This window comes from Silene latifolia, chromosome 1 (assembly GCF_048544455.1).
Source record: "Silene latifolia isolate original U9 population chromosome 1, ASM4854445v1, whole genome shotgun sequence".
Lineage (NCBI taxonomy): Eukaryota > Viridiplantae > Streptophyta > Magnoliopsida > Caryophyllales > Caryophyllaceae > Silene > Silene latifolia.
In genome coordinates this window covers 171,755,585-171,782,068 of record NC_133526.1, presented here as the reverse complement: position 1 = coordinate 171,782,068, position 26,484 = coordinate 171,755,585, and the positions used below count along the sequence as shown (strand labels likewise).

Sequence of the window (26,484 nt, the reverse complement as noted above, 5' to 3'; positions counted from 1 at the left end):
CAACTCAGACAAAAATGAGAAAAAGACCTCGGCCAAGCCAGAGGCAAAGTAAACAAACTCTTATTAAAAATGTTTTACGAGTAATACAAGAAAGAGGTCGACGGCCGTCCCCATAGGGATAGCCTAAACACTACCTACCAAAGTTTACAAAAAGAAGGAACAACAAAAGGGTACGGACATAAGACATGAAGTGCCAAAAGATGGCGGGGAGGAAAGGCTTAATAATTGGCCCCGAACAGTGAAGCTATCCGAGATGCTTAGGGTGAACTGGTGACGACCGCCCGTCTCCCTATGCTGTTCTTTGCTCGCCACCGCGACATCAGCAAAGATCATCCTTGGTGGGCGACCCGAGAAGGTGACTTGGCGGCTTCGGCTTCAGCTGCCTTTAACCTCTCAGCTTCCTCCTTGGCCGCCTTCGCCTTTTCGGCATGGGCCGCCTTCTCCGCGGCCTCCTCTTTCTCAATCTTCACCTTTGCCTCCTCCGCAGCCTTCTCCTCCGCGGCCTTCGCCTTAGCATCGATCTTATCATCAAACAGCTCGTCAAATTTTTGCCACGGAAAGGAACCATCAAGAAAGAGCTCCCCGATCACTTCCCTGGCGGCTTCTTCGGCCAGGTCCCGGTATTGGGCCCACATGTTAGGGAGGATGACGCTTTGGAGCGTCTCAATGTCCTCCTCCCTCTGGTTGAGGATTGCCCTTGTGCTCCTGTGTGATTTACACTGGGCCATATATAGGGACTTCCATTCCTCCCTCTTCGTGGCAGTGAAGTCAACGACAGCCTGAAGCTGGTCACGCTCCTCCAGCCGCTTAGCGGCATCAGTCTCCACGGCCTCAACCTTAGCTCTCTCAGCAAGGACCGCCTTTTCAGCGTCCTCCCTAAGTTTTCGCTCGGCAAGGACCGCCTTTTCAGCCTCAACCTTGGCCCTCTCAGCTTCTTTCTTCACAGCATCGAGCTCAAGCCTGAGCCGCTCAAACTGTGGGGCAGCTTCGGCCATGACCTTTTCTTGCTCCGTAATATGAGCACCGGCCATGTCAGCCCACTTCGCCAACATCATCCTAATCTTGCCGGGGGAAGGCTTCGGGGAGGAGGAGATGACGGCGGCATTCATATCACCCGTCTGCCTGCATGCATCGTTCTCCGTCGCCGTTCAGAGGGACCGGTAGCCGGCAGCGGTTGATCTACAAAAAACTCAGACAAAGCATCCATGTCAACGTTCATTGACATGTCAGAAAGCCTATCATCGGGAATGCCTAAAGAACCACCTAAATCCGAGCCATGGGTTAGATCCGTACCAGTCTGGACCTTCTTAAATGAAGGGCCGGCGGAGTCCTTCTTTTCCCCTGCCTCGGTGACGGTGGTAGCAGGCATCGGTTCTTTTCTCTTCTTTGATGGAGGAGGACCCTTCGCAACGGTGACCTCCTCATCGGTAATATCGACGACCTCCACCGTCTCCTTTTGGACTGCAGGGATTGGAGGAACAATTGAAGTTGACGCCGTCGCCGCCGAAGATGTTGCTTTTCGCAGACGGCGCGGCACTTTACTGGCAACCTTCGCCTGGGCCGCCGTTACATCCAACGCCTTCAGCTGCTGATCCATGAGGTCGTTTGGCACCGGTCTGCGATCACGTGTCTCGGCGTTAGGATGCATATCAACAACTTTTCCGTCCTTGCCGAGTCCCAACCTCCTAAGGGTATCCTCAGACAGATCCGGGCCAAAACGGTCTGCAAAGGAAACGAAGCAAGAGTTAAGTAAAATAAACAAATCAAAATTCAAAAACAGAAACATTAAAAGCAGAGATGGGCCTCACACCGACCCCACTCACCCTGTTCGAGGGTCGGTATGAGGCCGACGTGGCAGAGCAGTTCATCCTGGAGAATGATCTGCGACGGGGGCATCCATCCCTTCGGCATCCCATTCTTCTCAGCCTCAAACAGCTTCATCGCCCGTTTTTCGTCCTCATTAAGATGGACCTTGATGGCATCCATCTTAAGCTTACTCCGGGAGACATACTTCTCACGCTCCCCCCGACTCTCACACCGCAAATTGACACGGTGCTCAAAGGACCGAGGCAGTGGATAATCCTCCGGAACCTCAACGTATACCCACCGCCCCTTCCAGTCCTTACAGGATGTAATTTTGGAGACGGAGACGTAACCCGGTTCTGTCTGCACGCTATACCACCCCACGCCACCAGGGGCTGACGGCCGAAGGTGATGAATCCGGCGGAATAAGTTAACCGTTGGGACCTCCTTTTTAAAGAGACAGAGCCACACAAAGCCAACTATAGTCCTAATGGCCAACCGATGCAGTTGAGCCACGGCGACATTCATGGCTTTAAGGATGGCTGCGACGTATCCATTCAGAGGAAACCGGAGCCCATACTCCAGGTGTCTGATGTATACGCTGATACAGCCCTTGGGAGGGCAACAGACCGCTTGGCCCTCCTTGGGGATAACAATCCTATACTCCCTGCCGAAGGAGAAATGATGTTCGAAAAATCGAACCGAACAATCGGCGAACTTGTTGGTCCAAGCACGATCAGGACTGATCTTACAGGCTTCGCCGTGATCCAAGAGATGCGGCCTCTCATCGGAATGAGTCCTTTCCTCATCATCACCGTCGTCATCAACATCATCATCATCATCCGAGAAACTATCCAAATACTGATCGTCAACCTCAGGAGAAGGAGACCTAGGACCCCCGGACCTTATCGGGATGGCGGCTAGTGCCTCCTCTTCATCAAGACGCGACGGGGAGCCCCCCGGCGCAGGGTTACTAGGTCCAGCATCAGCAGAAGACATGACAACAAATACTTAAGAAAAAAGATTGAAGAATCTGTTTGGTTACCTTGGAAGGGAATGTTACACCGAGTAACGCTTCGAGAAATTAGAAAGAGAAAGAAACTCTGCGAAAGAAAAACTAAGCAAGAGGAAATTTTTGAGAAAATGAAAATTGGAAAGCCAAAATGAGGGGGTAACTGCCCTATTTATAGAGCAAAGCCCACTCAATCGGACCAATCAGAGCAAAGCCCATGAAGCGTCAACCAATCAACGCCGAGCCACGTGTCGAGCATGCAGCCATGGAATGTCAATCGACAAACAGTTACAAAACTTCTTCAACACGCTCCTTGACAGAATGCCAATCGACGTATCTTCTTCAGCACGCTCCTTGGTATCTACTTGCCCAAACGGCCCGCTAATTCAACCAAGCTTGGCAGCACCGGCTGGGGGCAATCAAAAGCACACGGCACTCACAACCTCGGTCTCGGCCAGCGCCACTGTCTTTTCCACATTTAATGCCCTTTACACATCCATGTGGAGGGGGATACTGACGGCTGAGCGGAACCAAGCCGAGGTAGAAGAAGCCGGGCGCGAAATTTTTACTTGCGCAGAATACGCTCAACACTCATCGAAGGTCCATACCACGGCATAGACTACGGCTGGGGGCAAATTGATGGGGCATATTCTCGCACCAACGACCGAGTCAACATATTGAGCAAGGTCAAAGATATCCAAAGCAAGTCAACACCTTGGACGGTCTAGCCGACGCAGCCTGGCACAGTCGGCCTGTCACTTGGGTCTCGGCCAGGCAACTAGCCAGCCGGGACACACATCCGCGTACTCACATCCAAGACCCTCGGCCGGCCTGCCATGGGTCCATCGGCCGAGGGTAGAACGGTCTTTCCACCTGCTAGCCACTTGGCCACTTGGCCACTACGTGACAAAAGGTGAAAGTCTATAAATACTCCTCAACCCTCATTGAGGAAAGGATCCGAAAATAATCAGTTAAACATATTAATCTGGTATAAACTCCCTTATCTCTCTACAATATACTTTGTGCCAAGTATCACACAACTTAGTCCCTTTAAGTTTACTGACTTGAGCGTCGGAGTGAGTTCGCTCGGTACAAAGCCGAGCCCTCAGTTTGTTCATTGTTTCAGGAGAGGCCGAAAAGAAGAGTCAAGCAAAGTCATCATTCTACAAAGCTTACGTGGTAACAACACTGCTCCGTAATCACACCCGGAACACTTGTGAATCTTCTTAACAATCCCCTTGAGGAGAAGGATGCTTGCTCCCCAAAAGTTTTGGATACCAAAAGTCACAGAGTTTATCAGAGTAGCTTTTCCAGAGTAACTGAAATTATGATTAGCCCAATGCATAATTTTTTCTCGCATTCTAGTCAACATAGGCTGGAACATACTCTCAGTAAACCTAGAAATTGAAAGGGGGAGGCCAAGGTACCTAAAGGGGAAATATCCTTCACTAAACCCAGTGTTAGCCATAATCAGGTCCCTAAGCTCCCTGGAAACACCACCAAAATACATGCAAGTCTTCATGGGGTTAGTTGTGAGCCCAGATAAGCTAGCAAACTGATCCAGACAGGCAGCTACAGCTTTTACAGATGGGAGGTCTCCCCTAGTGAAGACAAGGAGGTCGTCTGCAAACACTAAATGAGTAAGGTGCAACTTCACACACTTAGGGTGGTAGGAAAACCCAGGGGAAGAGGGCAAACCCCGAAGGAAATTTGAGAGGATTTTCATAGAGAGGACAAACAGGTAGGGAGAGAGGGGGGTCCCCCTGCCTAAGTCCCCTCTGCCCCTTTAAATAACCCTCTACCCCTCCATTTACAGCAAGTGAAAAGTAAGGGGTAGTAATGCAAGCAAATATCCAACTCACAAACCTGCTAAGAAACCCATAATGCACCAGGCTATGCTTGAGAAAGTCCCAGTTCACAGAGTCAAAGGCTTTCCTGATGTCCACCTTAATAAGACATCTGGGTGTAAGTCTAGCCCTACTATACTTTGCAGTTAATTCATGAGCCGGGATAGAATTGTCAAACAGATCCCTATCCTTAACGAAAGCAGCCTGTTCCCACCCAATCGGCTCAGGAAGCACCTCTTTTATCCTATTGGCAAGCATTTTACTAATGACTTTGTAAAATGTGGTGCAACAAGAGAGAGGCTTATACTCTATAACAGAAGCTGGGGTCTCACACTTGGGCACCAGCACAACCAAAGTCGAGTTAGCAGCTTTTGGAAGCTTACACTTGGCAAAAAATTCAGCCACAGCCTCCTTGAAATCAGGCCCAACAACCTTCCAAGCATCTATGAAGAACCCTGAACTATATCCATCCACCCCTGGGCTTTTGTGCCTATCAATTGATCTTAAGGCATCCATCATCTCCTTGTCAGTAAATGGCTTATCAAGGAAATGTTGCTGAGCCACTGATAACGTCCCATTGTCAAACAATCCAGTAGGAAGAGGTTGAACATCAGTAGTGGACCCAAGAAGATCTTTATAGAAGCTTATGAAAGCTTCAACAATCTCTTGTTGCCCAGTACAAATATTACCCCCAGCATCTTTGATAACTCCAATAGTATTCCTAGCCTTTCTCTCAGCAATTTTTGCATAAAAATATCTAGAATTTGTGTCAGACAGGTTAATATGCAAAACCTTAGCATGTTTCTTAAGGATACTCATCTCAGCAGTCCTCAGGGCCACATAAGTATGAGTTAGAGCATTTATCCTATCAGCCAGCTTGGAGTTCAACCAATCCTCCCCAGCCTGGGCTTGGCAAGACAGAAGCTCCTCCTTAGCAGCTCTCACCCTATCACTTATCCCACTATACTCCTTTTTATGGACCTCCTTTAACCCATACTTTAGCTGCCTAAGCTTTTGAAAAAGTATGCTAATCTTTCCCCCTTTAAAGTGGCTATCCCAGTACTTTTGCACACAAGGGTAAAAGTTGGTGGACTTAGACCAGCTCTCAAGGTATTTAAAAGCTTTCCTTCTCACCTGAGCCTCATTCTGAACCTGTACCCACATATGGGGAGTGATCAGACACTCCAGCAGGTAGGAAACAGGAAGTAGAAGTTATAGCATTTAGCCAATTGGAATGGCCAAGGATCCTGTCCAGCTTAGCCCATTTAAGCTGACCCCCCTGTCTATTTGACCAGGTATAGGAAAACCCAATAGCAGGAAGGTCAGACAAACCACAAGCCTCCAGACAGTCCCTAAACTCCTCCATATCCCCATAATGCACCTGGTCACTCCCAAGTCTCTCCTCAGCAGTAAGAGTAACATTAAAGTCCCCTAAACAGATCCAAGGGAAAGAAACCTCCAGAGCAACCTTGCACAAGTCCTCCCACAGTACTCTTCTCTGTGACCCCAAATTAAACCCATACACAAAGGTTACCTCAAAAGTTTGCTGAGTTAGGTGGTGTAGCACTTTGCAGTGAATGTGTTGTGCTGAGATCCCACAAACCTCAATGCTAACTCTTGCAGAAGACCAGAGAACCCAAATTCTCCCATTAGTGTGAAAATTATTATTAGTGATAAGCTTAAAGCCTGAAAGTTTAGTTTTTCAGACCATCTTTATTGCATCTTCTCTAACATGAGTCTCAATTATTCCTGCAACCTCCACTTTATTCTTCAGCATAAGGTCCAAGACCTCCTGCTGTTTCAGAGGGTCATTAAGCCCCCTGATATTCCAGGCAAGCACATGCATTGGGTTTGGACAATCTGACCCCGTACAAGATCAGGCTCATCCTCCACCATGCCCTCAATTTCCTTTTAAACCTCCTCATGTTGCCCTGTGTCATTTGGTGCAAGCTCTTGGAATTTGTTTTCCAAATTCATAGAAACTATATTCTTTGTCTGCACTTGCTTGCTCTTTGTGTGGGGCCTTCCAATGCCATCTCCCTCCACATGATCAGCAGGAGGTGTATGCTCTCCCACCCCAGCATCTGGTGTAGCAAGAACCTGGTCTTGTTTCTCTATCACTGGTACTGCAGAAGCTGGCACCACCTCAGGAACAGGAACCACCTTCTCCTTTTCAGTTGTTGGGACCTGAGGTTTAGGCCTATAGACTCTCTTCTGTCCTGCTTTGCACTTTTCTTTAGTATGCCCTATCCGCTTACATTGACTGCAGAAGAAGGGAACCCATTCATAAGCCACTTTCTGCAGGATACGTCCCCTAAAAGGAGTGTTAAGCCATATTGCCCCAGGGAGCTCCTTTGATATGTCCACCTCAATTAAAATCCGGGCAAACGCAAGTTTACTCTTCTCAGTAGTAACCTCATCTGCACAGATAGGCGTCTCAACAGAACTTGCTACCTTGCTCAATCCTGATGCAGACCAGAAGCAAGGGTCCAGATTTGGGAACAACACCTATACAGGAGCTGTGGATACATGGGTCAGTTCCTCAGCAATAGTAGGACTCCAATCCTTAAAACCCAACGGGAAGCCATTTAGATTCCAGGAATCATTCTTAATCTTAAGCATGTCCTCCTCATATATGAAACGAAAGTAATACCATCCCTTCGCAAAATAGAGCACCTGAGGGGGGGTCACATGGTTCCAATGTTTGCTAACCAAAGATTCAATTTCAACCACAGACGTAGTTTTGCCTAAAACCGTACCCACCAGTGTGTATTTCCAATAGTTAAGTTCCTCAGAGATATCGGACTCCTCAATGGTAACCCCATTCTCATCAGGTTTGATGAAAGAAAGCGCCATACCTTTACTCAGAGAGGATTTCAGCGTTTGAGAGTAAGATTTCCGTTGCGGTTGTTCCGTTGTAGCAGCCCCTTTGTTCGATCCTGATGCAGCAGCATGATTCACAACCTCCGCTATCGTAACCCTAGGAGGGATGGACATAGCAGCAGGAACCTCCTCTTCCATCGCCTCTTCCGTCAACACCACCGGTTGAGTCACCGTTTTCTTAGCCGGCCGGCCCCGAGGCATGGCAACGGCTCGTGCGAGCCAAAGTGGACCACCTTTCGTTACCAGTAATTTGAGAAGATTTAGTCGTTGAAAGATTTAGAGAGAGAAAGAGCCGAATTATTATTATTATTATTATTATTATTATTATTATTATTATTATTATTATTGTTATTATTATTATTATTATTGTTATTATTATTATTATTATTATTATTATTATTATTATTATTATTATTATTATTATTATTGTTGTTGTTGCTATTGCTATTGCTATTGCTATTCCTATTCCTATTGTTATTGTTATTGTTATTGTTATTGTTATTGTTATTGTTATTGTTATTGTTATTGTTATTGTTATTGTTATTGCTATTATTGTTATTATTATTATTATTATTTTCTTACAAATTCCACTTTGCATGAAAGTCGTTTAAAAAGTTATCTTGTATATGTAATTAAAATATGACATATTGATGATGATAGATATTTTGGTTTTCCTTTTAATTATATTTATAAATTTGTAGATATTAGTACCTTTATAATCCAAATTATTAGATTTTTTATTTACTACAAATCAGATCTTTTAGCTACTATCTTTATGGTTAAGGAGGAGATAGATGAAAAAATTGAATGATTTAAATGATGAGACTAAATTCTTAATTTATTTTTATAATTTAAATCATGATCTTATGGTTTCCACACAAAAAAATATTACTAAACCTTATAATGAATTTTAATAAATTTATTAAACTAGCCTTAATATTAACAGTATAAATTAATAGAATTTAATTATGATAATCCTACATGGCAAAAAATTAAGTGTATTAAGTTGTCTTTTAACTATATAGTATAGATTATATAGATTTATAGATGTGGCATTCGTAATGCACGTGTGGCTTTTTCTTCGCCTATGTGGCTTTGTCTACATAGCCTTTTAAGGTTACCCTTTTAATATAATTTCTACATGGCAAAAAATTAAATGTATTAAGTTGTCTTTTAACTATATAGTATAGATTATATAGATTTATAGATGTGGCATTCGTAATGCACGCGTGGCTTTTTCTTCGCCTATGTGGCTTTGTCTACGTGGCCTTTTAAGGTTGCCCTTTTAATATAATTTTATAGACTATGAGATTTTATTGTACGTACTTGTCCATGGTTTTTTTTTTTTGAGGAAAAAGCACCCTAGGGGGATTACTTTAATAAAGATAAATCAAACAAAGCAGCCGAGTTCGCCAAAGGCGGTAAATCATTCGACCACACAAGCCTACTCGAAATCCTAGGTATCGCATGAGATAGAGCATGAGCGACACTATTGTTCACACGACTAGTATACGACCATGTAACTGACTGAAAACTATTACAAATAATTAAAATATCGTCTAAAACTTGAGCCAAAACACTCCTTCCACTACGCCGCTCCTTGAAGGCATCAATGACCTGCAGACAGTCGCTTTCAACTATCACCACACGAACACCTCTTGCAGCCGCTTCCTGCAACAACAGTAATACCGCAACAACCTCCACGACCCATGGTTCCCACTCTACCTCCCACACAATCGAAAGCCCCCATAAGACCGTGTCATGACTGTCTCTACACACAACCCTCGTACCAACACCCTCAACCTCTTTGACCCCTGCATCGCCATTTAAATTCATACTCCCCTCTGGTGCCGGCCTCCACCCCTCATTCTTTTCCCCGCTCGCTCTCCCTACCTTCCTGCCGCCTCCAACAGCGCCACACCCTTCCCCTTCATTTAGCACGTCATTGGCTCTCCGCACCACTCGATCAGGATCTACTGCAACGCCTTCAAAGGCTACCTTGTTACGATGTTCCCAAAGCGCCCAACACCCCGCCATGAATTTCCCGTAATCCCGAGCATCCAAATCCCTCCATTTTTGTTCGATCCATTCTCGCACCCCACAATGCACCTCCTCTTCCTCGACCTCCATCCGCAGCCCCTCCCAAACCCATTTTACTACCCCACAATCCCGGAATAAGTGAAGACACGACTCAGTCACAGAAGAACAAAGAAAGTATAAAGAAGACTCACCTCTAATTCGGGTTGCAATGTTGTCTGTCGTTGCGAAAACTTCACTACACAGCTGCCAGAAGAAGAGTTTTATACGAGGCAAAACCGGGATTCTCTAGAGTCGATTCCAGAGCCACTTTTCCCTCTCCCAGACTGATGGTCCTCCACCCTCATCCCGCATACCCTCAAGCATTGCATAAGCGGATTTAACCGAGTACTCACCATCCTTCCCAAAGCCCCAGTACCAAGAGTCAGCACCACCATTAGGACTTAGATGGATACTCCACACCCTTTCCCTCTCAAAAGGCAAGAAAAGCTGCTCCAATTTTGCCATATCCCAGCTCATCCCACCCGACTCCATCAATTCGGCCACCACCATGTTCTCATTACCCTCACTGCATGGAGAAATAATCTTTCCGGTTTGTGTCACATGTATCCAAGCCTGCCCCCAAACTTTAGTACTGCCCCATCCCCAATGCGACGACGCATACGCTTCTCCATTCCGGCCCTAGCTTCCAAGATTCCCCGCCATGTATAGCTCGGATTATGACCCAGAACCGCTTCCATAAAATCGACCCCCGGATAATACTTTGCCTTTATCACTCGAGCCCATAAACAGCTATTGTTCGTAACCAGCCGACATGCCTGCTTGCCTAAGAGAGCAAGATTGAAATTACCAAAATCTCAAAAGCCCGGTCCACCCTCACACTTTGGACTGCACAATTTCCTCCATGCGACCCAAGAGATGCCACGTCTCCCCTCTCCATGACCCCACCAAAACCGAGACACCATCGAACATAGCTCGTTGCAAAAGTTTGTCGGGATCTTAAAAACACTCATCACATAGGTAGGAAGTGAATTGGCCACAGCCTTTATAAGAACCTCCCTACAAGCCCTCGACAATATTTTCCCGCGCCAACCTTGTAATCTCTTGCTAAAGCTTATTCCGAAGTATATCGGTAATGACCTTCTTCGACCTGCCCACTACCGTTGGTAATCCTAAATAACGATCTTGCGCCTCTACCTCAGTCATATGCAACCACTGAACCAAACTCTCCCTCTGAACTCTTGGCACACCCTTGATAAATGAGACCGTGGTTTTGTCTAAATTCACCAACTGCCCCGAAGCCGCCTCATAATTTCGCAGAATTGCATTAACCACATCAGCTTCCATCAAATTTGCCCGAATAAAAAATATACTATCGTCTGCGAATAAGAGGTGAGAAACAGCTGGCGTTGAACCCGTCACACGCACCCCATGTAGAGCATCCCTTTCGACGGCTTTCCTCATTAAATTAGAGAGAGCTTCAGCACAAAGTATAAATAAGTATGGGGACAATGGGTCCCCTAGGCATAACCCCCACTCCGGTTGAAACTCCTCAGAAGGCACTCCATTTATCAACACCGAAAAGGTAACCGAGGTAACACAGTCCATGACTTTATTAATCCACCTGCCCTCAAAGCCCATAACGCACAGGACCCGTCTTAGAAAGCACCAATCGACCCGATTATAGGCCTTTGCCATATCCAATTTCAGCGCCATGTACCCATATGTCTGTCTCGAATTTTTCATGTGGTGAAATAACTCAAAGGCAACCAGAATATTATCAGTAATCAGTCGGCGGGGGTAAAAGCACTTTGATTCTCCGACACAACCTCCCCAAGAAAAACTTTTAGCCTATTCGCCAGAACCTTCGACACAATTTTATAGACCACATTACATAAGCTAATCGGCCGAAAGTCTCGAATTTTATCCGGCGCTTTTTTCTTCGTAATTAAGACAATGTTCGTCTTGTTAAACTCATTAGGGGCCATCTCTCCTCGCAAAATACTCAAAGTAGCTCTAACCACATCAGGACCAATAATATGCCAATAGGATTGATAAAACAAAGCATTCATACCATTCGGATCCGGCGCTTTAAGGGGATGCATTTGGTTTAGTGCTTCAACGACCTCATCCTTCCGATACTCCGCCCTTAGACCCAAGTTCATACGGTCTGTGACACGGCCTTCCAGTCCATCAAGTAGCTCATCAAAATTCCTAGGCCTCGACAAAGTAAAAATCTCACGGAAGTAGTTCATAGCCACCGCAGTCACTTCCTCTCTACCCGCACAGCTGACCCCGTCATCATTAATTAATTTCGCAATGTGATTTTTCCGCTTCCTCCCCGCTGTTCTAAGGTGGAAAAACTTCGTGTTTCGGTCCCCATCCCGTAACCACAAAGCTCTCGATCTCTGTCTCCAATACTGCTCCTCCTGCCTTTGTAACTTAGCGATTTCAGGTACTAATTTATTCCGCTTCCGAACCTCGTCTTCAGACCTACTCCCTTGATTAAGCCGTGCCAACTGTTTGCGTTTCCTGTCCATATCACTCCCAATCTTACGGATATTACTCTTCTTCCACCTCTGCAGCTCACGCGAATAGGCATGTATTGACTCGCCCAACACCCCTCCTCCTCTCTCTACCCCACGAATAACAGCCTCTTCACACCCCGCCTCTCCAACCCACATTTGCTCGAATTTAAAGGGTCTGACCGGTTCACTCTCCCTCACCCTGTGATAAAAAACGAGCTTAATCGGGGCATGGTCCGACCACTCGCGCTCAAGGTGTACCAGTCTCGCATAAGGAAAAAATCTAACCATGAACTCGTGCACATAGCTCTATCTATCATACTTTGTCGATTTGCCTCTCCCGCCTGCCCATTATCCCAAGTAAACTGGTACCCCTCCCATCTCACATCCCGAAGGCCACACTCATTAACAGCTTCTTGGAAATTATTCATCTGCACTGTGCCCGGCTCCCCCCTTTCATTTCAGTAGAGAAAAGGTTTTCAATATAATCCCCAATGCAGAGCCAAGGTAACGTCGATTGCTCCCCCAGAATGCGTAAGAGCTTCCAAGAGAGGTGCCTATCAGTCACTTCACTACTACAAATATAGGCAATAACAACGCCCCATTAACAACGCATATTAACGCATTATATGTAATACCGTTGTTAATCAGGTTAGTATATTTTGGCGCAATTCTATGAAAAGTAATAACAACGGTTATTTCTTTAAAACCGTTGTTATTAGTAATCACAACGGGTTTCATTTTAGAACCGTTGTTAATAGTTGAAAAGTTATAACAACGGTTATTTATTTAAAACTCTTGTTATTACTTTTAACAACGGTTTTTTTTTCATATAACCGTTGTTATTACTTTCAACAACGGTTTTTTACATATAACCCTTGTTATTACTTTTAACAACGGTTTTTTACGTATAACCGTTGTTATTACTATTAACAACGGTTTTTTTACATATAACCCTTGTTATTACCTTCGCACCAAAATATTTTCATTGTGGGACAAACCGGATCCCTTATGTTTCTTTCCCTTTCTATTCTTTATTCATCTTCAACCTTCGCATCTTCATCTCTCTCACACTCAAAAACAAAACTTCTCACACAATACTCACTCAAAACCCACCAAATCACCCCCAAAACACTCAAAAATTCTCCCTAACTCAATTTACATACTTATAGCCCATTTTCCAACCTTCAAAACTACCAAAATCACTCAAAATCGACTTTTAAAAACCTGGGGTTTTAAAAATACGAGAGCAAGAAATTGATTTTTTGGTTTAATTTTCGCCTTATTACTTCGATTGTTAGGTATGAAATACTAACCTACTCGATTTATTTGCAACACAAAATCTTAATAATTGCACATCTATTTTATTTCCCATTTTACTGTTGTTTGACTAACCCTTCTTTATCTCACCATCGACATCACTCTCCCCTTTATCAATTATTCATTTTACACTATCGATTACCCTATTAAATTTTAGGGTTTTGTTTGATTTCATAAGGATCTCATCTTTCAGAGTATCCATGAAGGGATTCAGATCTAGAGGTATTCTTTCTAACCGTAATTGCTTCGCCTATTTTGATGTTAAAATCTCTGGTGCCTTGTTGAATTTTAGGTTTCATTTGATATTTGTACTTTTTTTACCGTCTCGCATTATTCTTATACTTGGAAATTTTTTCATTGTAGTTTTGGAGTCTTGGAGGAAGTATGCTAATATGCTCAGCTGATTTAGAAGGTCAAACATGGTGGAAGTTTGTACATTGTAGTCTTTTACCGTCTTTCTTGTCAGGTAATCTCGCTCAATATATGGGCTCCTTATTTAATGATCATATTTTTTGGTGGACATGATGCTTCTTTGTATACTATTGTTCGATTATAGTGATTAATTTCAGAGGTGCGTGAAATGGTATGTATTCCTTCCTTTTCACGAAGATACTAACCTGTGACCTCTTCATTTTCCCCATTTCAGCGGTATTACCTAGCATTGGGATTGTAATATATGCTCTTATTTAGGTTAACATCTTAAATTTACCTCTTCTTTAGAGAAATTGATCCTGCAGGTAGTAATCACTCACTGAGCAACTCGATTGACAAAGCGGATTTAAAGCCACTTCGTTTGGTAATTATCACTACTTTTTTTCACTAGAAATTATGTTGTTCATATATAGTTTACATATAGTGCAAAGTTTTTAATTGCTAAGGATTCGCAAGACTCGGAATATTTTGTCTTTGGAATGTTATAGAATTGTTTAATTTATTTGCTGCAGATCAACAAGTCTTTCAACTATAACTAATTTGACTCGGTAATTTAGTCCACCCACAATATCCATTATGGTTTGAATCTTCTTCCAAATTTTATAAAGTTAAGATGGATCAATGTTGTTTGTGTTACTTCAGTTTCAAGTATTTGGGTTCACGACTTTTAGTTTTATGGCTAAAGATGCAATATATGCTCATTTTTTGCTAAACTTGTGAAATTTCTATGTTGTGCTACCTCACTTTCTTCTTTTTGATTTCTCCTTCATTTTTAATTTCTGCTTTATTCCTTGATTTTTGCTAGTAAACATTAATTTTATGTTGTTTGTAGGTTAGACTTTTGGTGATTTTCATATATTTTCCTCAAGTATTTTCCTCCTTTATTTTTCCTCAACTTATTGCTTCCATTCACTTCTCATATCTACGTAGGTTTCCCTTTTTTATTTCCATCATCTTAACTTAAATGTATCAATGCAGATTTAAATTTGAGAGTGTCAATTGAGAAGATGAGGGATGTTAATGGGGTGTAGGCTTACCAACTATTTAGGGAATACGTAATATTGAATAGTCTATTCACTAAGATGTTATTGTTATGTTGGATGTGATGCGGATTGATGTAAATTTGTTGGAGTTGTATTGTTGAATATTTTACTCACTAAAATGTGCATGCGTAGTAGTGGAGTCGTAACTCTCGGATGTAAATGGATATTTGAATTGTGGTATTAATATTTTGAGAAAATCGTTGTGCCAGTGCATAAAACTTTGCAGGTGTTTAATTTTGGGTTAATCAATTTAAAGTAAAATTTTGTTGTATGATGATACTGCTGCTGTTGTTGATACAAGATTTTTAATGCACTAATTTTGTAAATTTAAAAAAAAAAATAATAAACATCAATAACAATGGTTATATGCCAAAAAACCGTTGTTAAAAGTCAATTTTAACAACGGTTTTTTTAACATATAACCGTTGTTATTACTTTTAACAACGGTTTTTTTAAATATAACCCTTGTTAAAAGTCTTCACAATTTTGGTGGGAAAGATACAACAACGGTTTTTTATATTATAACCGTTGTTATATCTTTCCCACCAAAATTTTGTCAAACTTTCCACAACGACTTACTCGCAACAACAACGACTTTTAACCGTTGTGAATAATTTCCACAACGGTTTTAGTAAATAACCTAACCGTTGTAAATACCTGTTACAACGGCCGCTTTAACAATGTCTGCTTTTTATTTTAACAACGGTTTTTACCCGTTGTTATAGCCTGTATCTGTAGGTAGTGCTGCCGGCCAACCATAAAACCCCGTAACACGCCATTCTTTCTCCTCCTCCCCAACAATGTAGTCCATATGATGCACAGAAGCCGAGACAAAAGTGCAATCAACCTCCTTCCTCCACAAAAAGCAAGACCCCCCCCCCCCCCTTCTGACACTATCCACTTCCATCTCATAATACCCCTCCAACTTTTCACGAACCCTCCTCATTTCACGACCACACAACTTCGTCTCGCATAAAAAGAGCATTTTCGGGGCTTCCCTTCGCACCAAATCACGAAGGGCACTCACCGTGTCGGAGTTGCCCAAGCCCCGACAGTTGATGCTTAAGAGATTCATTGAGCCTAGCGGGGTTGAGCCTCGCCAACCTCCGCCTCAGGTATTAAGACGCCCCCGTCTGTGAAAGATCGAACCCTCTTCACCATAGACCCAGCCTCATCTCCTACCTCCTTATCCCTCTTCCCAAGCTCGTACAATGAGCTGCCATCACCCTCCCCGCTGACCTCCCTCTCGAATCTTCTCCAACCCCTCCCTCCACTGTCATCCCGCTGCCCCATTCTAACCTCTTCTGCCTCCACCCGAGTCCCCAAACAAACCCCACTCAAACCAGTCCCTGCATCCGTCACCATAGCACAACTTCCTCCCTCCCCCTTTCCTCGGTTTCCTTCTCCCCCACTAGAACTTCTCTCATTGCAGACACCTTCCTTCCTCCCAAAACATCTTCATTGACCTCACTACAGCTGCCTTGGCCCTGCTGGAACACTAACCCACTCTTCTCGGCCTTCTTCACTTTTAAGCTCAGTGTAATTGATTGTAATTTCTCGATCATTTTTTATATATCAGCTTCATGGCGCTCCATGTCAGTCTTTTCTGCCTCAAATTGCGCATTAAGATCCCTTCTTGCCTTCCCCGAAATCTCATGAGCAGTTTTCGTGACTTTTCATGGCGAAGCTCTCAGCCACTCCCCAAACCGCAGTTCCCCATCGTCATACAGGCCCTCCTAACAGTCTTTCTCCCCGTGGCCAATTATCCCACACCCATAGCAGAAAATAGGGAGGCGTTCGTATTTAACATCGAAGTTTATCACACGTCCTCCCCACATCTTAATTGGTACCGAGGTCCTTAATGGTTGCCTAATATCGTACATCACTCGAATACGGATTGCCCTATCTAGCTCGCTATTCTGTCCCATCTCGACATCGATAAAAGTACCCAAACAGGACCCAATGTTCCTGGCATTAGCCACACTCGAACGCCCCAGTACAGGTAAGTCGTACACTCGGGTCCAGATTGGAATATGAAAAAGGGGTACATCTGTAGGCTTGCCCGAATCATTTGGTTCGTTGAAGCACCATGCATATTTGTCGAAGTGCCATGGTTGCCCTTCGAGAACCCTAGCTTTATCCCGTTCAGACCCAAATCGAAAAACAAAGACTTTCTCCTTCGCGTCGATCACATTACCAAGCATCGGTTTCGCAGGGTTCCACAACTTAATCATCGTGTCAATGGCCGCCTTGACATTGATGGATCTCGATGTCCAAATTTTCCCCACAAGCATAAGGTCGTTCTTTCCCTCCTCAGTAGTTCAACCATCCTCCCACTCGACTGTCCTAATCGACGAGCCCCATTCCTCATCGAACAACCCTTTCCCATCCCGTGATTGGCCTTGTAATTAACGAACTCATCCTCAGAACCTACATAGAAAAACAAAAGCAAAACAAGAAACAGTGCAAGAAAACGATTCTCTCGATCGAAATTGAGAGAGAAACCGTGAATTAGAGGAAAAACTCAGAAGGAAAAGACGGAACCTAGGAGCGACTAGGACGAATTTTTCATGGATTTTAATCCTTTGTATTCTACAAGTTACTTGTCCATGGTTTTATTTAACAATTAAAATTTTTAATTTGAATACCCATTATTTTAACTTGAAAACATTACATAAGCATGATAAGCTTATGTGTTTAAAATTTTCTTCCTTTTCATTTAAGCTCAAAGGTTTATTTATATTTGTTAATTAAGGTTTTTAGCTTAACAACTCATAGTTTTGGCTTAAAATATTAGTGTTTTAAGTTAAGAAATTATGACTTTGAGATGATATTTATGGGGGTCTGCCTGCAAATTGCGTTCGTTGTTTAGAAACGGAGGTAAATGAAAAAAAAAATCAATGATATTGGATATGCGAATGGTAGTTTAGATCGTGTGAGAGAAAGGACATGAGAGGTTTGTTTTTTTGACTGACAACATTATAGTTTTAGCCTGGTAGAGGCTTTGTACGTTAGAAAGTATGGATTGGGCTTTTTTAAATTGGGTGGTTTTATGCAACAATTTGAGTTTTAGAGTGGTGTTGCTTGTAGGGGTGGGCAATATCTGGTGCAGACCGGAAAAATGGACCGGTGCGGACCGGAATCTAGCGGACCGGAACCGGAATTAAAAATTCCGGTCCTGTCCCCCGGTCCACCATTATTTAAGTTTTCGGTCCGGTCTTGGATCGAAATTTTCTGGTCCGTATCGGAAAGACCGGAATTATTTTTATTTTATTTTTTTCCTTAAAATATTAATTAAAAATTCATTGAAGGCCTACTTAATCCGGTCCACCCGGTCCGGATTTATGGACCGGAATTTGGAATAGTGGATATGTAAGATTAATTCCGGTCCAACCGGTCCGGTCTTGGACCGAAATTTTCCAGGTCCAGTCACGGTCCGGAATTTTTATAATACGGTCCGGTTCCGCTCCGAGATTTTTGACGATTCTGGTTCCGGTCCGGCCCGGTTATGGACCAGTGCCAGCCCTAGTTGCTTGAGTTGATAACAGGCCAACGGGCCTTTGATACAAGGGGCCCAAAGCAGAGGCCAATCTTGCTGATTGGTGCAGGCCCATGCTTACTCAAACGTCCAAATTAAAGAAGATTATTGACTTTAGGTTGCTGGAAGACCCTTCAAAGTCCAAATGCTATGAATGAGATATCCCAACTCATATGGAGATGCATCCAAATTTGTGCAACTACAAAGAGAGGCCAAATATGTGTGAGGTATTGTTAGTTCTTGAGCAGATTGGTTCGATTCAGGTGAGCCCAAAACTCCAAAATGCTTGCGCAAGTCGAATGAGCAAGGTAAAAGGCCTACTACGGTGTTTCACCGAAGGCGTGTGCCCCTAGGGGTTAGCCGAGGTCTGGAATCGTGAAATTGATTTTATTTGCATGATTTTAATTGTAGAAACTAAACAATTTATGCAATTGTGGTGGCGGCTAATAGAATGCATGAGGGATGAGATAAGGGTGTCCTCGTGAAAATAGCGCATGAGATTGCGACGCACGCTTCTCTAAGCTCTACTCATGATCATATCAAATTCACAAAATCAGCATGATTTTATTGGGTTTGACCCCAATTTCAAGTATCCATGCGACCATGCTACGGTATACAGTGCTTAAGACTATTTTCGCTCTTGCTTCATTATTACTCCGTCCTCATAATTGATCGTTTGAAAGTTGAAACTCATCGATCTATATATTAAATGATCACTATGACTTCATTTATTTAAAAATTACAGTACTTAAATAAAGTTTAATGGGTTGATTACATTAAAATAAATGATTTTATAATTTATAAAACATTGTTGACTGAATTTGGGATTAGTGACGGAGGGATTCTTATTAAATAATGAGATGTTATCCTATAAGATACGAACACACATAATTTTTTTTAATAATCTAAACATATAAAAAATATCAGTAATTTTTTTTGATTGTCTTACGTTTTGAGTTTTGACTATATTTAATCTGTGGCTGCGCTAGGATTACTACTACTAGGCGTTTGGGGGCACAAATAGTATTTTACAACCAATTGTATGGTAACATTGTACAACCGCCTCGAAGTTGTTGAGCTCTTACACAAAGTTGTTGAGCTATTTTACAAAGTTATTGAGCTTAATAATTATTCTGTCAAGCTCAATAACTTTGTTTCATAGCTCGATTATTTTGTTAATAGAACTCGATAACTTTATAACAAAGCTAACTTGAAACACTAATATTTTAAGTCAAAACTATGAGTTGTTAAGCTAAAAACCTTAATTAACAAAAATAAATAAATCTTTGAGCTTAAATGAAAAGGAAGAAAATTTTAAACACATGTTATGTAATGTTTTCAAGTTAAAATAATGGGTATTTAAATTAAATACATGGGTGTTTACAGATTACCTTGTTCGACTAATTGTAGTGATATAAAGTTTTTAGAGAGTTAGAGATTGAATACCTGCAGAGGTGAATTGTGTTCCTATTTATAAGAGACAACTTAATTCCTACGGATCAAGGGGGCTCACGTGGGGCACGGGGTTCCACGTGGCTCCGATCGTACATCTGAAATGGCTCGATTATTTTGTGGGTTTGAAATTTTCCAAGGGGTGAAATTTTCCATGGAGACAAAATACTAGCGGCATAAGGTAACTTGAAATCAATCCGGAAATTTTAATAAAAAATGACAAATGTTCATTATTCAGTGAGAAAGACGACTCTTATTAGCCCCGGTGGGCGGCGGCCATCGCTCCGCCACTTTACTCATTGAATTTTTTCACTATCCCACTGTTGGGGATGAAATATCGGCCAAATAACCAAATTGGTAAAAAAAGTAGAGGATGGTTGCCAAATTGGTAAAAAACGTTTCATTTGTGATAAATTGGTAAAAAAACTTAAGGGGATGTGACAAATTAGCCAAAAAACTATTGCTTTATTTAATTTGTTATTCCTAGAACTAAATTTGACTAAAATACCCTTTACCCAAGTCACCCAACTCATAAAAACCGAAAACCAAAGAAATAAGAATAGATGACCAGATGAAGTTTACAACTAGACCTGACAAACGGGTCAATTGAGTCGGGTTGTCATATTACCGGGTTAGTTCGGGTCGGGTCGAGTTGAGTTGTTTTGGGTATTTTTCTGGTATGTTGGTCGGGTTATTTCGGGCCAGACTCATATTCGGGCCAATGGTTAAGAGAAAAAAAAAGTACGTTTAATACTATTACCTATTTTTAGTTTAATTTTGATAATTAATTCTTTATTTTAACGTAAATTATATTAAGTGTGTTTTTAAATTAGTCATTTATTTGTTCAATTAAAGTTACATTTTTCGCGTCATTTTCGGGTCGGGGTTTCGGATTTGGTCATTTCGGGTCGGGTCAGGTAAGATCCTAGTCAACAAAGTTCGGGTCATGTCAGGTTAGTCGGGTTTCGGGTTAAATTTGGGAGTTGTAGTTCTGGTAAATTTTGGATCTCGGGTCGGCCTTTTTTAGTCGAGTTAATCGGGCCAGTCGGTTTTTCCAGTCTACTTACAAGGTAAACCCGAACCAACTCGACTTTTTTTGGGGTTTGGACGTTCTATCATCCTAAGAAAATCCGCATGCGATCCGAAGACCGTTGGCTCGAAACTAAGTTCTACTAGGCCGAAAATGAAAATTGAATTATTTTTCTTATTTAATATTTCATTAATTTATATATCTTTCTGAGGTGAAATACTAAAATTAATGTTTACGAGTAATTTTTATCCAAATATTTGTGGATATGAATCATTATAGATGTAATCATTTTTTGGTGGAATTATTCAAGAGAAAAACATGTTTAATAACGTTAGATCAAATTTGGGTCAAGTGTTTTAATTTTAAGTTTCGGGTCATAGTTGCTAATGACGAGTCTCGGATAATTTTTTTTAGTTTACTAATTCAATAAGGGTAGTTTTCTCAAATCTAGTTGCAAAGATAGAGTATTTTTTTTCCCTATTTTCTAAAACGAATTAGTTAGATTTTTTTTCCCTTTTCTTATTTTGGAAACTTTCACTCTTATTTTATTCATCTTTCTCCTATTACCAAAACTCACCCAACTCTTCTACTCATATTTTATTACTTTCCTTAATGTTTTAGCCCCACAATTTCGTATTTAAGTCATAATTATTCATCCATCTATCTCATCATCAAACCTCACCCAACCCTTTTGATTATTTTATTCTTTTTCCTTAAATCTTGTGTCCACAAATAAAGGGAAGAAAATAGAGAATAGGAGGAAGTATATTATTAATAAAATTAAGTACAGAGTACGTATTTGTTTAATAAAAAAAATTAAAACTTTGGAAAAGGTTAAGATCTCAAATCGCCAAAGTTAATTCCCTGGCTTTTGACTTAGGTACCTAGCCGTTGGTAGCACTGTAGCAGTAGGGCTCTTCTCAGTTTTCAGTTCCATGATCATTTTCTACATGCATGTGGCATTTGAAGGCTTGAAACCTGTCTCTTTAGCCTTTTTGCACGTATTTTCTTTATTCCCTTGATCATGCTTAATACAATTTTAAATTAAAATATACATACGTTCTTTATTTTAATATTATTTAAATTTATTGTATATGTAATAAGGATATAATATTATTGTCTCAAGCTCAAAATTGTTTCACAGCCAAACTCCAGCATTGACTCCTTATTGATCCCCTCCTTAGTCTTCTCCTATTTTATCCAAGTTGTTAATATTGAGCACAAATTCTCTCCATTTCCTAAAAAGAAATGGAGAGGCAAGTTCCAATCAGTGGTCTGGATCGTATTTTGACAATATCTAACGGTTCTAAATTTACGCATAAAAATAAAGGAAAATGAGAATGAAAGGGGATATTAATATTTAAAGAGATTGTGAGAGGAAATGGAGAGGATCCATTTCCGTTAATATTAGTTACTCAATTGTATCGACTGTCATGTTCCTTGTATGCCTTATTTCCGTCTATACACTCCACTGCCACCTATACTCTATATATACTCTAATAATAACCGATTGATCAGGGTGTAGTATAGTCATATTCAAATAGGGCATACTCCGTAGGAATTAGGAAGTGTTGATGATGATCAAACCCCTGAGAAATGATGATGCAATAACTGAGTCTATAAAAAAGGTTGAAAGGTAAACCTCATCGTCTAGAATCTTAAGCACAACAATAAGATTGTCCCACCTAACACAATCCCACCATCATTACTCATGAGAATCATCATTATTCCCACCTTCACTTCCTCATACTGTCATTTATCCACTAGATCAATAGTACTCTGCCTATTATGTGTCCATATGTAGGCATCTTTAACTTCCTACCCTCCTCTTTAATTCGACAATTTTATTTTAAAATGAAAATATTCATATCGCTTGAAACAGGTTAAAATATGTTAATTAAGATAAAAGTAAATGCTTAAAGAATACTCCAATAAAATATTTGTTCAATTCATACAGGTGAGATATTATATTACCTGTTTTAACTTATATCTATCTTAAAAAAGACTAATTGATTGTTTCTTTACCATTTGTTGTAGTATAATACATAAAAAGTTGCACTTTCCCTTTTTTTGGGTTTGTATTCCGTCCTTTTTCCCTTACTAATTCTAGAGCAAGGACGAGTACCTCTGTTTTGTTCGTTGGATCATTCACGTGACATGCACGTGTCTATCATATGCTTAACAGCTCACCAACGATTATTAATCACCTTAATTAGTAATTAATAGGAGTAATATAAGTACTCTAATAATCATATTCTGATAACCAATCGCGATTAATTCCATGTTGATTACATATTTATAGACTATAGTATATTAATTAATCGCGATTACTTTGTAGTAAATGTGATACTTGAACAGTTGAACTAGTTAGCAAATGAAAAGCAAAAAGGGTGAATGTGTCACCATTGTGAGTTTGTGACAATTGAAACGATGTACCATTTTATCGTATCAAAGTTTTATACTTCTTATAGTCCATAGTATCTTGTTAACTTGATTAATATATCTCAACACTTTAGATACGGAGTACAAGTTTTAATACTCCTTGCGTTCTAATTAATTGCTTTTGATTAAAATATTTCTCAAAAAAAAAAATGGGACAAAGAGGGTAGATTTTTAAGCTTGCTACTAGATGATCGTGTTTATTTCTCAACATGACCTCATACATTTTGATGGACATAAAAATACGCACTCTACTTATAGGTCGTTCATGAGTTATGATTTTTTTTATTATCTCAAAAGTAACGGATAGTTTATTATCTTTAATAGGATCATTTTAACATATTATTTTTCTTGTAAATCATCATTCATTAATATTATGACTGTTAGATCATTTTGAGATAATATCTAAACCGTTAAAAGATAATGAAAAGAGAATCTAATAAAAAGATCCAAATTGATCACCAACATACGGAGTACTAGTCAATTGCTGTCAACTTTCCGTCATAGAAACGAGGTTTCTTTATGCATGATCATTTAATTCTTGGTGAATTAAGTGCTCTTTGCATAGTCATTTTGTTTCACCTACCAAATAAACGTAGATTAGTGACACTTGTGGAATTGTGTTGTTCGAAATAAATGGGCAAGGATAACTTTTAAGCTCCTCGAAAAAAGTAGAATAACTTACATTTGTTTAAGTCAATGTGAAAGTGCGAAACTTGTCTTGTATGTTTCTCATGTTCTTCACCAAACTACCGTAAATGCGTAAAATAATACTCCTTTCCTCCCGATTAATTATTGTCTTTTAGTTTTAATAAAAAAAATTAAGGAAATATGAGGGGTGTCAATTACTAAAGGACAAGTGGACCAGATTGAATGCGAATGATTAAATTGTTCATTAAATTCATTCTTAAAATAAAAATGACAACAATTAACTGAGACACTACAAAATATAATAGAACAACAAGTAACGTAGACGGAGGATGTTCGCCGTTACATTTGGATGTGATTGCTTAATTATTATTCATAAAGCATGTCAAAAAAAATTATCATTTCCTTTCACAAACTTTCACGAATTTTATTATCTAGGAATTTATTATTTTGTTAACGTGTGAATAAGGTAATAGTTACATGCAATATAATACAGAGTATCTATGTAGAAGGTCACGCAAATGATGGATCTGCAAAAAAGCGTACGAAATGGTGGTATCGAAATTGGGTATGACTTGGTGGTTTTCTATAATTACCTACCAAAAAAATAAAACAAGGAATTTTTGACGGATGAATCCATCAGGAATGAGCTTTTTCAATCACAAAAAGCGGAGTTGTAAGTCTTGTAACGGACAACCTGTCAAAATGTTCTATCACTGTAAATTGTAAATGGTCACAAAGCGTATTTATGTGATGGGTAATCCATTAGACCATGTCTTCAAGGTCAAATTTAAAGTCAACATAAGCCAAGCATTGTGATGGGATGGGTAACCCCTCACAAATCTTGACTTATGTGATGGATTAACCGTCACATAATCGTAGACTTTTGTTGACCTGAAAGAAAATATGTCAAAAGTCAAGATTTTTGTGTACAAAATTGAAGGAATTCATCTTGCTTTTATGTACTACAGTCTACCGTGGTGGAGTGAGGGGGGCTAGCAGAGGCATTCGCCCCCGCCCGCGTTTGAAAATTTCGAAATTTTTAGTTAAAATTTTCGAATTTTTTCGAGGTCTCCTTATAATATTACCCTTCCGTCCCCGCTGACTTAAAATCTTGGCTCCGCCACTGACAGTCTACATACAAAATTACGCGTATTTGATTTCTCACGCATCATACTCTACTAATCCGTATCAACCAAAGCTTAATCTACTGTTAGTATTTAGTAAGTCTCCTGAGAGATCGTTTCTCACTAAACAACCAACAAATAACTAGGAACTAACTAAAAAGAAAAAGTTAAAAATTCAATAAAAATTGTACCTATTATAAGAGACGCCTCTCACGCACTAACAATGAAAAATCGTCTCTCTGAATTTGTGAATATACTTTGCGTGCATTCATCAAAAAAATTCTAGAAAGATTAAGATTATTTTCACTTCGGTATAATCGAGGACGGTCGGAATTAATTCACTTTGATCCATGAAGTTTAGCTCGTTTTACTTTAATTTGTCGATTGAGCGTCCGAGCCAGCAATGTCCCAATTTGGTGTAGTCGAGTTATTCGAGTGTGACCACACGTCAAACCTAAGTCACGTAAATATATGTAACGATTTAAAACACGGGTCGACAAAATGCAATTTAATTACTTGATACACCCATACACCAAACTACCAAAGTGAATACGATAACCAGCCAAAAACTTGTGCATGTACGGAGTAACAACGTTTAGAACTTTAGATCTTCAAACAATAAGTTAGTGAAAAATATAAGGTCATGTAATATCGTAAACTAAGAAAATTAGTTGAGCTACTTTACAATATTTTTGAGTTTTATTAATATGGAGTAGTTGTCAATTTTAGTAAGCTTGCTTGTAAAGGGAACATGTATTTTGGAAAAAAAGATTATTTATTGGATGTACTGTATTACATCAGACTTAATATATAACTGAGTTTTTATGTATTTTTTCTAAGTTTTATAAGGTTTATAAGTTATATTTTAGTTTTTTGACGTTAACACTCAAATTTTTGTGAGTTTATATGTAATGTTTTTGAATTATATTGTAATTTTTTGAGCTGATTAATGTTTAAGTGAATGAACTCAAAAATTTGACACGTAATATAAAAAAAATGATTGACACGTAATGAGTACAAGAATTCTTGTCTAGAACGGTGTTACAAATTGCTATTATAAAATCATGCGCGACTGTTACTTACGGAGTTACGGAGTAACTTTCATCAACTATATACAAAGTATTGTGTTTGGATGAGAATGAGAATAAAATATTTTATAAACGATTTCACAATGTTTTTGATATAAAAAAGTTTTACAACAAACTGACTCATTTTCTCGTGATAAAATGTCGAATGTTTCATTTCATAGAACATTAAACATTAGTATATTACATTATTGATTATACATACGGCTAGATAGGCCAACTATACAATAAAAGATGTTTGTTTTGTCTATATAAGACTACAA

The 26,484-nt window shown here is 40.3% G+C and overlaps 3 protein-coding genes across 3 annotated transcripts; all 3 read right to left on the bottom strand.

The window, feature by feature from the left end:
• Window positions 1-1,148: 1,148 nt before the first annotated feature.
• Window positions 1,149-6,508, bottom strand: LOC141587598 (uncharacterized). Its single transcript, XM_074409075.1, has 5 exons — window positions 6,371-6,508; window positions 6,044-6,160; window positions 4,682-5,814; window positions 4,021-4,416; window positions 1,149-1,179 (listed from the first exon to the last, which is right to left on the bottom strand). Exons 1-5 carry the CDS (start codon window positions 6,506-6,508, stop codon window positions 1,149-1,151), a joined length of 1,815 nt encoding a protein of 604 aa, XP_074265176.1.
• Window positions 6,509-8,916: 2,408 nt separating this feature from the next.
• On the bottom strand, window positions 8,917-9,675 carry LOC141587588 (uncharacterized). Its single transcript, XM_074409067.1, has one exon. It carries the CDS (start codon window positions 9,673-9,675, stop codon window positions 8,917-8,919), a length of 759 nt encoding a protein of 252 aa, XP_074265168.1.
• A 6,963-nt stretch (window positions 9,676-16,638) lies between these two features.
• LOC141587570 (uncharacterized) lies at window positions 16,639-17,136 on the bottom strand. The gene has a single exon (XM_074409047.1). The coding sequence runs from the start codon at window positions 17,134-17,136 to the stop codon at window positions 16,639-16,641; it is 498 nt and encodes a 165-aa protein (XP_074265148.1).
• Window positions 17,137-26,484: the final 9,348 nt, after the last annotated feature.

What these genes read in the sequence shown, in the direction of transcription:
- LOC141587570 (XM_074409047.1), bottom strand. Translation starts at nt 17,136, where the DNA reads ATGATTAAGTTGTGGAACCCTGCGAAACCGATGCTTGGTAATGTGATC.
- LOC141587598 (XM_074409075.1), bottom strand. Translation starts at nt 6,508, where the DNA reads ATGCATGTGCTTGCCTGGAATATCAGGGGGCTTAATGACCCTCTGAAA. An exon ending in AGAGACTTGGGAGTGACCAG is followed by an intron (nt 5,815 to 6,043) that starts GTGCATTATGGG and finishes ATGTGGGTACAG; the next exon opens with GTTCAGAATGAGGCTCAGGT. An exon ending in CATTATGGGTTTCTTAGCAG is followed by an intron (nt 4,417 to 4,681) that starts GTTTGTGAGTTG and finishes TGTCTTCACTAG; the next exon opens with GGGAGACCTCCCATCTGTAA.
- LOC141587588 (XM_074409067.1), bottom strand. Translation starts at nt 9,675, where the DNA reads ATGGAGGTCGAGGAAGAGGAGGTGCATTGTGGGGTGCGAGAATGGATC.